We start from the raw sequence: 12,390 nt of genomic DNA, 5'->3' as shown, positions 1-12,390 counted from the left end.
GTGTTCCCCTCTCTCTCACTGAGATCTGAGTAAGATCTGCTGTACCGTAAAGATCGCCGTTGGTCGTATTCGGGTTTATTCGGCGGCTTGCTGTTCACAAGGAAAAATGACAAGTGGGTATACGCGCAAAGCAGAAAGAGTGTACAAAGCAGAGTGTAAGGAAAGCCAAGAGTGAAGCAAGCAACGACAGCAGTAAGCAGTAACGGCAGTGAGAGAGAGTTCAGAGCTACGAGCAGTGCCTCGCGTCCCTTGCCCGTGAAAGCGGATGGAAAAGGGCCGTCGATCCCTGTCGTGCCCTGTCAAGATGTCGGCGCTAGAGGGAGCTGTGACGCCTCGCTAGAGCCAGACCCTAGCCGCCTTCCACCAGACACGCCCAGCCATTGGCTGTCCCAACGCGCCGTTTTAACGCCGGGTACGCGGCTCTGCCATGGCATCTCTGGCGGGTGGTTTTTATTTTTGGCCTCCAGGGCCTGGCCAGCTGCTCTAAGATTTTCCAGAGAGATCGCCCCTTAGTGAGCTCGGAGTAGTTTGCGGAGAGCGGAAGAATGAAGCTGCACCATGCTTTTGCACTGCCACCTGCTCACGCAAGATCGATGAAGTCTATGTATCGTGACGTTGATGCATAACTCGACGAATGAGATATGGGAATGTGGCGGTGCGCAGGCGGCTCTTCGGATTTGATGAGGCTTGTCCAGTCCACTCTCGTTTCAAATATGCATGTTTCGGACGATATGAAATGGGCCACGTTTATGCTTGGAGATGGATCGTGGGTTGCGTGGAGTTTTATTGGGTGCGGATGATCCGTGAACTCGGTGCTGCCGAGATCCTAGCCAGCGGTGAAATGCGATGTGTGTCGGAAGTGGGGAAGAGGGAGAAAGAACACCGAGCCATCTTGGAGATACTCTGCTTTGCGGTGCCATGCGTTCGTCCCATAGAATGAATCTCGCCAGTGCTGGCGCTGAGAGGTCCCGTCAAGAGCCAAATCGGACAAGATAATGATAACGCGCTTACATCCCACCATCACCACGACCTTCATCAATCTGCCCACCAATCTACCCAGCAAGTCATCTAAGAAGAACATCTCCCGTCAAAAAAAACATTCCTTCTCAACTGTACTCCAACACTAGAAGCCACATCCAGATTCCGCGTCCCCTCCCATCATACCTACCCAAGAGCAAACGTGACTTTCAGTCCTGTGGTAACAAACCAGGCACCTGCGACTGCAATCCACGACTTTGCACAAGTTACCCGATTCGGACATGCCCGCGAACACCAAATACAGCACAACAACACCAACAAAGCTCAAATCGATGTGAACCAGATAGATGCTTCAGAAATACATTCGTTACACACGAAGTTAAATTGTCCCAGCCGTAATCTTCAAATGGAAATCATGTGGTCGTCTTTCTCTTGGGACGGACGTGGGTATAGAACATCATCACGGCACCCATCGAATCAGCCAAAAAATTAACCAGCAACCACCCTCACACAATCACACCTCAAAGTTGAACAAATCAATGACATTTCGCTTTTACCCCATCTAATCTACCTTGCTAGCAATCACCCCGTTCATTTCATTCCTTCATCCAATCCATCCATTCATCCACAAGCGATGCAATAGCATGAGAATCTATGTGCCCGCGATTATTTGTATCGCCAGGTCTAATTCCAGCAAAATGTCCTTCCACAACTCCTAGTTGCTCCCCGCAGCTTTAACAAGCTCACTAACCTTCCTCGCAAGGTCATCAGCCTCAGCCCTCGTCTCAGCCTCAGCATACACGCGGACAGCGTCTTCCGTACCAGAGGCCCTCGCAAACGAGCGACCCTGGCGGACTTTCTGCACTTCCTTGTCAATCTGCGACTGGAGACCCTCTGGGCTGGTGAGTTTGCGCTCGGCATCTGTGGTCTTGAAGATGGTGCGGTCGTTGACAAGCACTTTGAGAAGACGGTTGGGCAGGTCACTGTATGTTGAGAGCCATTCCTGGCAGCCCCAGTGCTTGTGCGCGAGGACGACTTCGACGAGGAGGAAGTCGGAGAGGGCGTCGCCGACGGACTGGTTGATGAGGTTGATGCAGGCGCGTAGGACGTCAAGGGCTTCCTTCTCGCCGGGGTTGCGGGGCTCGTGCTTTTCGATGGTGTCGAGGGTGTCGTGCGAGAAGATGACGGTGCCGTGGCCGTTGGCTTCGAAGTAGACACCAATGTCGAGCTTTTCGGCTGCGTGGTGCAGATACTTCACGCCGGTGGGTGTGCAGTCGACCTTGAGCTTGAGGTTGTCTTCGACGTACTTCGTGGCGGCGCCGTTGGCGTAGGCGGTTTGCACAACCCCAATCTTGAGCTTGTCTGCCAGCCCACTTTGCCTAACAGTGTCGCCGAGGAAGGAAGCTACGAGAGTCGCGATACGGTCGCCATCGAGTAATCGGAACACGTTCTTCTCATCTTTGAAGTAGTATACTACACGGTCAGCGTCACCGTCGAGCGAGCAGCATCGATCACCGGGTCCAGCCTTGGAAGAAGGGGGCGCGCGCTGGTTGGTCTTGACATAGTCTGCACCGCACTGTTCGTGAATTAGCAAACTCTCATCACCTGTGAATATGTTTGCTTACGTCGACGTTCAAGCTCTCGGGCTTGATGACGTTGTCGTTGATGACGGAGATCTCAAGACCGCCTTCTTCCTTGGTGGGGAGATACTTGATGAGCTCGTTCAGCTTCGGTCCACCAACACCATTGGCACCGTCGACCGTAAGACTGCCAGAAGGCTTCTTTCCACGCAGCGCGGTCTTGAAAGCCGCGCCGAACTTCTCGTAGTAGCCCTTCTCAGTAGGTGTACCGTAGGCCTCCTTAGTACCTTCGGTGTTCAAGCACCTGACCATGTAGTGTAGTTGTGGCGTGGTGAGGAAGCCGTAGTCCTTGACTTCAGTACCGGCGCCGTTCAAACCATCGACGAGGCATCCGAGAAGCCTTGAACCTGAAGCTCTTGTGTCACGGGCTACGACAACGCGTGCGGGCGTGCTGAGGTCGATCTTATTCTGGGCGGCGATTTCGCGGTAGTATTTCGAGACGTCTTCGGGGGTGGCCTTGTTCGCCATCTCGGTGCTGATGACCTCCCAGTCCTCTTGCAGCATGTTGCCCTAGAAAGTTGTTAGCCCAAAGCTTCCCTCATGGTGGGAAAAGAACTGTACCATTGGTTCGACGAGCTTCACACCATTGTCCTGAGGAGGATTATGCGAAGCGGTGATCATGACACCAATCCATTTGCCTTTGAGCGCCCGCGACCGCAGCGCCGCAATGAGACCAACGCGAGTGAGGACAGAATCGAGGACATCACTGCTATTGTAAGCGTAGTTCGGGAGTTTCGTGTGTGACGAGTGTTGGTGGGAGGGTCGGTGGTGTGAGGGTCACCAGCTGCGGCGCGCGGAGGTGCTCGATAGCTGGTACCGTAGCCATCTATCGTATGAATGCAGGGGATAGCTTACGCTTTTGTTCGGAACTGAAATCTCTATTAGCATGCGAATGCTTCAATATCTCGAACGATCCTCTCATGAACTTACACCAGCAGTTCCGTACGTGTATTTGAGGCCATCTGGCGCAGGGTGCTTTTGCGCAGCGTCGGCGATGGGGTCGGACATGATGAATAGTGTGTGCAAGCGAAAGGTACAGAGATATGAATGGTACAAAGAAAACGGGTGGTGTAAAGTAGATGATTCAATTGAAGTAAGAAAAGACGTAGAACATTCGGCGTTGTAGCAAGCTCAGCTATGAGGCTCTCACGACCCCGCCGGGCGACACGCGCTAGCAGGGATACTGAATGCAGGGATGACGATGCAGGACCGACGATTATGATGCGTGCCTGGCTAACCACGTTTTTACCAGCTTCATCCTATTAATAGAGTGAGAAGATACCGTCATCCTTCCTCTGCTCGACCAGTTCATGAGGCTACCCAAACTCAACCGTCTGGCAGAACATACAATGTAGCGTCATCGAGGTGGTCTAGCCAAATGCTTCTGCTGAGGTAGTGAAATGTCGCAATTGCGGGGTTTTGTGACACTGGTACGAGGCGGCGTGCTTGACCGCTCCTCTTACAACGTTGCCACAACGTGCTGTGTTCCGGTGTCCTGGGTGGGGATCGTCCGACACTACCCGTCAACGTCGAACTACGTGGAAAGTTGAATACATTTTGTGAGGCATGCTGTCAACCTTGTCAGCATCTGGTCATTATGCTGTGTTACAAATAAGATGGAGTAGTCGAAACTGAGGGGTTAACACATATTGAAGTTAATAGTGATTCTGTCATTAGCAATAATATCGCATCACATCACCATATGCAGAGCACGTCAAAGTCCCATCATGGCACATCTCTCAGCGACTAGATTACCTCCACTTGCAGCCATCAATGACAAGAGGAAGAACTAGACTAGACCGGCCGACAACTCGTCTCTCATCTACAAAGGAACAAGTAGGAAGGAGGAGCTTTACCAACAGAGATACACAGCACACCCTGTTCAGCCAAAAGAAAATGTGATGACAGTCCAAGAGAACAGAATCTGACCAAACATCTCAGAACCCCTGCGGGCCCAATCCAGGAAACCTGCCTCCAAAGCCACCAGCGAGAACGCTGTGGCCTGGCACAGGACTGCCAATCTCGCCCAAGCTCGAAGGAGGAACCTGTATCGCACCATCACTAAACTTGATATGCGACAACCTGCCACTGGCATCTTCTTTGTACTCCAGGCTCCCACCACCATTCGTATGCGTGACATCGAGGATATCGCACGCCTCCTTAATCTCATCGACCGAGACAGCAGGATCCATGGCACCGCGCGAAGCTTCGACTTGGCGATGTACTTCCGACGCGTCGACGTAGCCGTCTGCATCGGAGGCGCGGGGAGCGAGGGTCTTGCATGCAGCGCAGATGGTACGGCGGAGCCAGACTATGCGCTGCTCGTTTGCGTTGCGTTCGAGGGTGCGCGTGGTGTTCATGGAAAAGGGGCTGTTGAAGATGTTGGAGGTGGGCGAGTTGCCCCAGTTGGCTCCGGAGTGGAAGCCTTGTAGGGGTGGTGTGCCCCAGATGCTGCCGCCGCCTGGTGCTCCGAACGAGCCATATTGCGACCCGGGTATGTCTGCGAAGCCGAATGATGGCGCTCTCACGGAGCCGTGTTGTTGCATGCTTGGGCGTCGATCCGGTAGTTCGGGGATGTCGTCATCGTCGTCCAGCAGCGCTTTACTGCCTAGGTGATTCGCCAGTTCGTCTACATCAGACCCCTGCTGTCCATTTTCATCGCCCGCCTTCACGCTTGAAGGGCGCTTGATTGGCGTTGGCCGTTGAATGGGCTGTGCTTGAGGACCAGTGATGGGGCTCTCGTTTGAGAGTCGTTCAAAAGACCCCGAGCCCTGCCGCGAGTGCGTCGGCATGCCCATCGGGAAGGCGGATGGCATTGGCGCAGTGAAGCCTGGAGGTGCTGGAAAACCTGGTGGTCCTTCCATTGGGAAACCACGGCCAATTGGAAGTGCACCTGGTGTGTGCATGCCAGGAGGTGGGAATCCACGGAAGCTCTGGGGCGCTGGTTGAGGGAAGAACGGTATGTTTGGCCGTGGGCCCATCATTCCAGGCATCATCGATCCATGGCCAGGGAAGCCGTTCAGCCCTGGAGGCATATTCATACTCAGTCCTGGCGGCCCTTGCATACCTGGTGGTGGTCCCATTGGAGGCATCGGAGACGATGGCTGTCCATGCGGGGTCCCCAGACCTTGTTGTTGGATTGGCGGTTTCGTCAAGATCGACCTTGGTATCGACTGGTTTGGCAGCTGGGAGGTCGGGGATGTCGACTTGCTTGTTCCTAGAGTAGCATGGGGAGTCTTCGGCGAGGAGCCGTGGGAGGTCTGGTGCGATGTTTGGCGCGGTCGGTTCGGTGTTGGAGCCTTCGGTACAGCTGGCGTGACCTGCGGCGATGGCATTCCCGTAGACGAATTTTGCTTCAGCAGTTGAGGAGGCAGCGCAACAGCTACTGGCTGCGAGGCCTTTTTCGCACCTGCGATAGCGTTGTGGGCAGCTGCAGCGGCGGCTTGATCCTCCTTGCGCGTCTGGCCCTTGGTCTTCGAGTCCCGTTCCTTGCGGTCCTTGTCCTCCTGTGCCTTCTTCTCTTTCGCTTCTCTCTCCCTCGCTTCCCGCTCTTCACGTTCCTTCCGTTTTGCCTCGTCTTTGGCCTTCTTCTCGAGGGCTTTCTGTTCGCGTGCTTTTCTCTCTGCCTCCTGTTGTCGCTCGCGCTCTTCCTGCTGTCGTTTCAGACGCTCGGCCTCCTTGCGCTGCTTCTCCTCCTCCTGGGCTTTGCGTTCGGCCTCTTTTTTCTTGCGCTGCTCTTCTCGCTTCTTCCGCTGTTCCTCTAGTCGCTTCTCCTCCGCAGCCTTGGCCTCGGCTTCCTTGGCTGCTCGTTCGGCTTCCTTGCGAGCCTCCTGTTCCGCCTTCAGCTGCCGTTGTTTGTCTTTCTTCTCCTTGCGCTTCTGGGCTTCCTTTGCTTTCTTTGCCTCTTTCGCATCTTTCCGCACATCCTCCTCCGCCAGTTCTTCGAGTAGCTTTTGCTGTCGTTCCGCGGCCACCTTTTCTCGATACGCCTGGAGCACTCTCTGCTCAAACATTCGCGCTGCGAAGATCTGGAACATTCGCCGGCCTTCCTCCATCCGTTGCTCCTCGGTCATGGCGCCCTGGGCGGGGTTAGTTGCAGATAGATAGTCCAGCCTAAAATACGCACTTCCTCATCCTCTTCGTCCTCCTCGTAGTCGTCGTCGTCGTACTCTTCCTCGTCTTCGCCCTCTTCGTCGTAGTCGTCTTCATCGGGCGGGGGAGCGCTGTGGCTGTGGCCGCTGTAGGATCGGTGCTGGGCGCCGGGGTGAGCCTGGACTTGAGCATCTTCTTCCCGTTGCATCCTACGCTCAGCGAGCTGCTCCATCATCTCGATGAACTTCTTCCCATCGTTCTTGAGCAAATCGTCAGCAACCGTAAGTATGCCACCTAAAAGGATGAATCAGCATGCTCCCAGCACGGGTAGGGGGTGGGCATACCTTTGACCTGCAGACTGCTGCCAAACTGGAGGAAGTCTGAGGGCTCGGGCGGCGGCAGACTGCGCTCGCCTGAGCTGTAGCCGCCTTCTGACGAGATCTCGCTGTCGTACTCGGAGTCTTCCTCCTCTTCCTCGCCCGAGTCGTACTCTTCTTCGTCGTCGTCGTAGGGGCCGGGCGGGGGGTGGGGGTTCAGCATGGGGCGCGGGTGGTGAGGAGCACTGGACGCATAACCATAATTAGCCTCGGGAATGAAACTACCGACGTCTTGCTGGTGGTGCGCGTACTGCTCGAGTTCTTCGTAATATGCATCATATAGAACCTCCAGCTCCTCCTCGATGGCGGTGCGCTTCCGCCCGCAGACGGTGCAGCTGCACGAGTGCTTCTGCTGCTCCTTCATCTTGCGCAGAACCGCCTCCTTTTCGATCTTGACGAGCGACTTGCGCTCGTCCTCGCCAAGGGACAGCCAGAACTCGCGTATGCGGTCCCGCTCGTCCTGCATGGTCGTGTTCCATATGCGGTCGCCGCGGGCGCCGGAGCGCGCGACCGAGTGGGCGGGCGACATTTGGTGGGCGGGTGCGGGGCTGAGGCGTGATGCGACGTGCTGGGTGTAGGCCAGCGGAGGGGGTGCGGAGGGCGCCTTCTTCTTCCGCCGCGTCTTCTTGCCCGCTTGGCTGCGCATTGGGGCGTGGCCGTAGCCCTGCGGGTAGTCGCCGTTTGTGCCGTACGCGTGCTCGTACTCCTCGTCCGAGTAGTACTCCCCCTCGTCGTACGCCGCCTCGTCCAGCTCCGGGTCGGCGTACTGCTGCTGGCCGGGCGGCCCTCGGGCAGGCGACACGCCATTCCGCGCGGGCGCAGGCGCAGGCGGCTCCTGTGCGGCTCGCTTGGCGGCCTCCTTCTCGCGTCGCTTCTGCTTCTTGCGGTTGACGGTGGTCGGGGTGGCATCGTGGGCGTGCGTCGCAGTGCCGTTGGGCGGCAGTTGAGCCGGGGCGGGCCCGCGTGTTCCCTGGGCCATGGGGGGAGTGTGTGTATGTCGCGGTGTCCTGCTGCACGGCTGTTAGAGCGCGGGTCTGGGGAGTCGAGTGGGTGACAGCTCGGGCGATGGCGCGGGAGGGCTAGCGTACGGCCACCGGGGAGCAAAAGTGCGAGGTGGAGGTGGAGGAGAGGAATTGGAGGGGCGTCACGCACACCAGGGCAGATGGGGGGCTTCGTGCTGTGTCGCGGCAGACAGGCGTTCAGGCTTTGGGGTATGACGGTCGTGTGCTCGGGCTCGGGCTGCTAGCACATGCCGCGCTGTCGTAGCCTCTTGTTGATGGTCGTCGGCCCATTGTGGTACCGCGTTGCGATTCGCACCTGCCGCAGGTGCCACGTCTTGGCGTCTTCTGGAACGGAAGGAACTGGGCGAGAGGCTGTGCAGGTGCTCCGCGACGGCCATTCATTCGTATCTCAACACACTCGCTCTCGCACACCGCACCCTGACCACGCCAGCGTCCCCCGTCCCCAGCCCAGCCGTCTGTAGCTCTAGCTCGTGCCTGTCTCCGCTGTGATCGTCCCCAAGCTTCATTCTTAAACACCGGCCCGTCCACTTCATTACTGCACCACCGCTTTTTGCTCCCATTGCATCCGTTGCTGTCGCTGGACTCACGCATTACTTTCACCTTCACCTCGACACCCATCCACCGACACTCACCACCCCTCCGGTAGTCTGTCGCTTCTCTCCGCCCCGGCGCGCCATTGACACTCGCTCGTCGCGAGCCATAACATCGCCAATCACCATTGTTGGGCCCGAGACCACCTCGCTCGCGCCATTACACTCGCATTACCCCGACAACACCCTCGACAACGCCCTCGCGCAAACAAGGCTACTTCACTGTATCCTTCCGCCCGCGCACCGCTCCCCTTCGGCTTCTACGACACCACGACCGCAACTGCGAACGCGCTCCAGCCAATAACACGACCCAGCATCTCCGGACAAGACTCCCGCTGAGTGCGGCATTTCCCCAAACACACCCCCACAATGGCCCAGCAGCAGCAGAATGGCGAGCCTGTAATGCGCAGGTACGTTTGATCTTCACTTTCTGGACCCTGGTCAAAACTTATCTCATGTCGATCTCTCACGACCGTTTTCTTACGCGCGCAATTGCTTTTCCCAACGTTATTTCCTTCCGTCCGACTCTCTTTTGACGACACCAAATCTGCGTCTACCCATCAGTTTCTCCGATTTCTCCATTCATTCTGTTTTCTCTTGCAATGGCATGATCAAGACTGGAGCTGAGGCACCCCGGTTTTGCGCCATAGCTTGCATTGGCGCACCCGGTCCGACGACACGACCAACTAAAAATAGGCCACCCTACATGTCCCCCATGTCCACTTTTTATCGACTCGCGCTCAATTCTTCCTCTTTTTGGTCATGCACTGCACTTCATCCTCTTGTTTGCGCCGACATCCACTCTCGGTCACGCCGACGCTGTCACACCATGCACCCTTCACCCACACAGCATGCTGATCTTGTGCCTTTAGGAAGTTGGTCATTATTGGCGACGGTGCTTGCGGCAAGACTAGTCTTCTGAGCGTCTTCACTCTCGGATATTTTCCAACAGTACGTCCAATACATCGACCGATAAGCCGTTTCCCAATATCCTAACCCGTCATTAGCGCTACGTCCCAACCGTCTTTGAAAACTACGTCACCGACTGTAGAGTAGACGGCAAGTCCGTGCAACTCGCCCTATGGGATACAGCCGGCCAAGAAGACTACGAGCGCCTCCGTCCCCTCGCCTACAGCAAAGCCCACGTCATCCTCATCGGCTTCAGCGTCGACTCCCCCGACTCCCTCGATAACGTTAAGCACAAGTGGGCAGAGGAGGCCCGCGAACGCTGTCCCACCGTCCCCATTATCCTCGTCGGCCTGAAAAAAGATCTCCGCGACGACCCCCTCGCACAGGAAGAAATGCGCAAGAAGAGCTTGAGGTTTACGACACCGAAACAAGGCGCCGATATGAAGGATATGATTGGCGCGAGGAAATACCTCGAATGTAGTTCCCTGACAGGGGATGGCGTGGACGATGTTTTTGAAGCGGCGACCAGGGCGGCGCTGCTGAGTGTGGATAAGAAGGAGAATCCCGGGTGCGGATGCGTTGTCCTGTGAGACTTTTGAGAAACCGTCTCTCTTGCATCTTATATCTTCTTCTTATCTTCATATCACACACACTGCATTGGGCGGAGTCACGACAAACTGGAGTTGGTACGATATATTTGGGGCCTTCAATTTTTCTCATTCTCAATTCTTTTCTACTTGTTCTTCCTGGGCGATCTTTTTTGTCTTGACTGCTTGTTTGAGCGCTTATAACTGCATTACACATAACCTTTTTTGTTCTTGGTCTTTGATTGATTGAGCTGGAAAGAGAAAAAGACTGGCTGTTCTGATGCTGCGTTGGAAGCCGAGGCGGAAACATACGTTGGCTTATCCATTCGAAAGATGTTGGCTTAATGATTGACGAGAACGCGCCATCATCATCCACTCATTTCGGCTCCTCCTTTTGGCAATTCAGTTGTATATTCTTGAGAGAGGAATGATGGGCACGCTCAGTAAACTAGAAGACAGTAATCTACCAATGAGATTTTACACGCATACTTCTCGTTGTCTCTGAGGAACGTGACGGTAATGAATGTATACAAGATGCTAATGACGACATCGACCGCTTTTTTGCTATATACATATTGTACAATCCCATCATTGCATCCACGTCCGTCCAACACAACGCATTCTCACGAGTCTCTAATCCCTCGTCCACCCATGATTCCACCCCTCCCTCGCCGGAAAATCCGTCTGCACCCTCCCATACTCCACGGGCACACTCCCCCAAATCCCCCTCTTAAGCATCGCACTGCGATACAACCTACCCACCTCCCTGCCCTTGCTTCCCAATCGACTCGGATCCGCGCCCCTACCTCCAGCCTCCTCTTCCTTCACAAGATTACCGTTGTTGTCCATGAGGCGCAGGTGTTCGCATGCAGATCGCATGGCCATGTATTGCCTTTCTAAGACGCGTTCTTCGGCCCAGCGACGTTTGCGCAGGAAGAGCAGCCACGCGCGGTGGATGGTCCAGTGGCGCAGGGAGCGGTTGCGGGAGAAGTGGAGGGGGCGGGGGGTTAGGGGGTGGGAGAGATGGTAGCGGATGTTTGCTAGGGGGGTGTTAGCTGGGGTTTTATGGTGATGGGTGGGTGGATTGGATTGGATTGGATCGAATGGGAGGGGGCAGGTCTGATGGGGAGGTAGGAAGGGGAGAGACGTACTTATCCTAGGATCATTCCCCGGTCCCTTTTTACTCCTCTTCTGCAAATTCGGTGTCGATGAGAAGGCTGCTCGTTGCGACTTTTGCTGCTGCTGCGGACATGTCCATTGTGCGGTTCTTTGCCAAATGTTTGTCGCTTGCGTGATTTGGGTGGGTTTGTATGGTCGGAAGACCGGTCGGAATGCGGAGAGGTTCATTGTGGGTGTTGTGTGAGGCGCAATGGCGGGGGCAAGGCGGAGGTGGGTTGTTGGTGTTGGTGGTGATGGTTGGATTGGAAATTCGCGATGCGCGGAGAGACCCTTGTTCGCCAAGAGGGGCTAGTGGGTTGGGGAGGGACGACTCGAGCTCATGATGGACGTCGCACGCGACGACAACAACAACGATATCTGGACGAGCCCGGCCATGCACGGAAAATATGATTTCGAGATCTTAGCTCTGCACGACGAGATCGTCGTGATATGCATGCCAACCTCAGTAATGACAATCGCCTGCACATGCGTCCAGACAATCTACAACACGCCCGAGACTCGATGATAATTGAACGAGGCCGGTAAATTGAGGCCCTTCCGGAGACCAGCGCGTAAAGTATCGTCTTGAAATCCGCTTTAGGTGTCTCCAGCGTTGGAAAGCCACATCTGCTCTCACTTCGAGGGTCGGGTCGACCGCACCTGCCTCATGTGCAAGAGCCGAGTAAACGTGCATCGCGTCGTCATGCCACTGACGAAACAAAACTCATCACCAGTTCTCTTACCTAGGTAGCTTCACGTACGCACAAACAGTACTCACTTTCGCGCAAGTTCTGCATCTTCAGACCTTCAGCTGTCTTCCTTCATTCCGCTACCTGCAGCTGCACTTTCCTCCCACTGTCTATACCTAGATCCCCCGTCGCACCTACCTCAGGAACCTATACGTCAACGTCAACACTATGAAGTCATTCAGATACACTCTCTCCGCCATCCTAGCCCTGCTCACGATCACCGCACCCGTTCTCGCCACCTCAGGATCAAAGCCAGACAGATGCCCTCACCGCGCTGCAACCCGATGC

At 55.6% G+C, this 12,390-nt stretch overlaps 4 protein-coding genes across 4 annotated transcripts; 1 reads left to right on the top strand and 3 right to left on the bottom strand.

The window, feature by feature from the left end:
* Positions 1-1,693: 1,693 nt before the first annotated feature.
* On the bottom strand, positions 1,694-3,626 carry J4E86_002631 (uncharacterized protein; the record flags this gene model as incomplete). The annotated part of the gene is made up of 5 exons (XM_051443189.1): positions 1,694-2,554; positions 2,604-3,128; positions 3,180-3,327; positions 3,474-3,487; positions 3,549-3,626. The coding sequence occupies 5 exons, from the start codon at positions 3,624-3,626 to the stop codon at positions 1,694-1,696; spliced, it is 1,626 nt and encodes a 541-aa protein (XP_051304684.1).
* A 929-nt stretch (positions 3,627-4,555) lies between these two features.
* Positions 4,556-8,066, bottom strand: J4E86_002630 (uncharacterized protein; the record flags this gene model as incomplete). Its single annotated transcript, XM_051443188.1, has 3 exons — positions 4,556-6,697; positions 6,745-7,004; positions 7,055-8,066. The coding sequence occupies 3 exons, from the start codon at positions 8,064-8,066 to the stop codon at positions 4,556-4,558; spliced, it is 3,414 nt and encodes a 1,137-aa protein (XP_051304683.1).
* A 1,002-nt stretch (positions 8,067-9,068) lies between these two features.
* On the top strand, positions 9,069-10,198 carry RHO2 (Rho GTPase; the record flags this gene model as incomplete). Its single annotated transcript, XM_051443187.1, has 3 exons — positions 9,069-9,109; positions 9,572-9,650; positions 9,707-10,198. The coding sequence occupies 3 exons, from the start codon at positions 9,069-9,071 to the stop codon at positions 10,196-10,198; spliced, it is 612 nt and encodes a 203-aa protein (XP_051304682.1).
* Positions 10,199-10,828: 630 nt separating this feature from the next.
* On the bottom strand, positions 10,829-11,542 carry J4E86_002628 (uncharacterized protein; the record flags this gene model as incomplete). Its single annotated transcript, XM_051443186.1, has 2 exons — positions 10,829-11,235; positions 11,347-11,542. The coding sequence occupies 2 exons, from the start codon at positions 11,540-11,542 to the stop codon at positions 10,829-10,831; spliced, it is 603 nt and encodes a 200-aa protein (XP_051304681.1).
* Between the last annotated feature and the right edge of the window lie 848 nt (positions 11,543-12,390).

This window comes from Alternaria arbusti (genome assembly GCF_024043155.1).
Source record: "Alternaria arbusti strain BMP 1465 chromosome Unknown scaffold_3, whole genome shotgun sequence".
Lineage (NCBI taxonomy): Eukaryota > Fungi > Ascomycota > Dothideomycetes > Pleosporales > Pleosporaceae > Alternaria > Alternaria arbusti.
The sequence above is the reverse complement of the archived record's forward strand: the minus strand, read 5'-3'. Positions and strand labels throughout refer to the sequence as shown.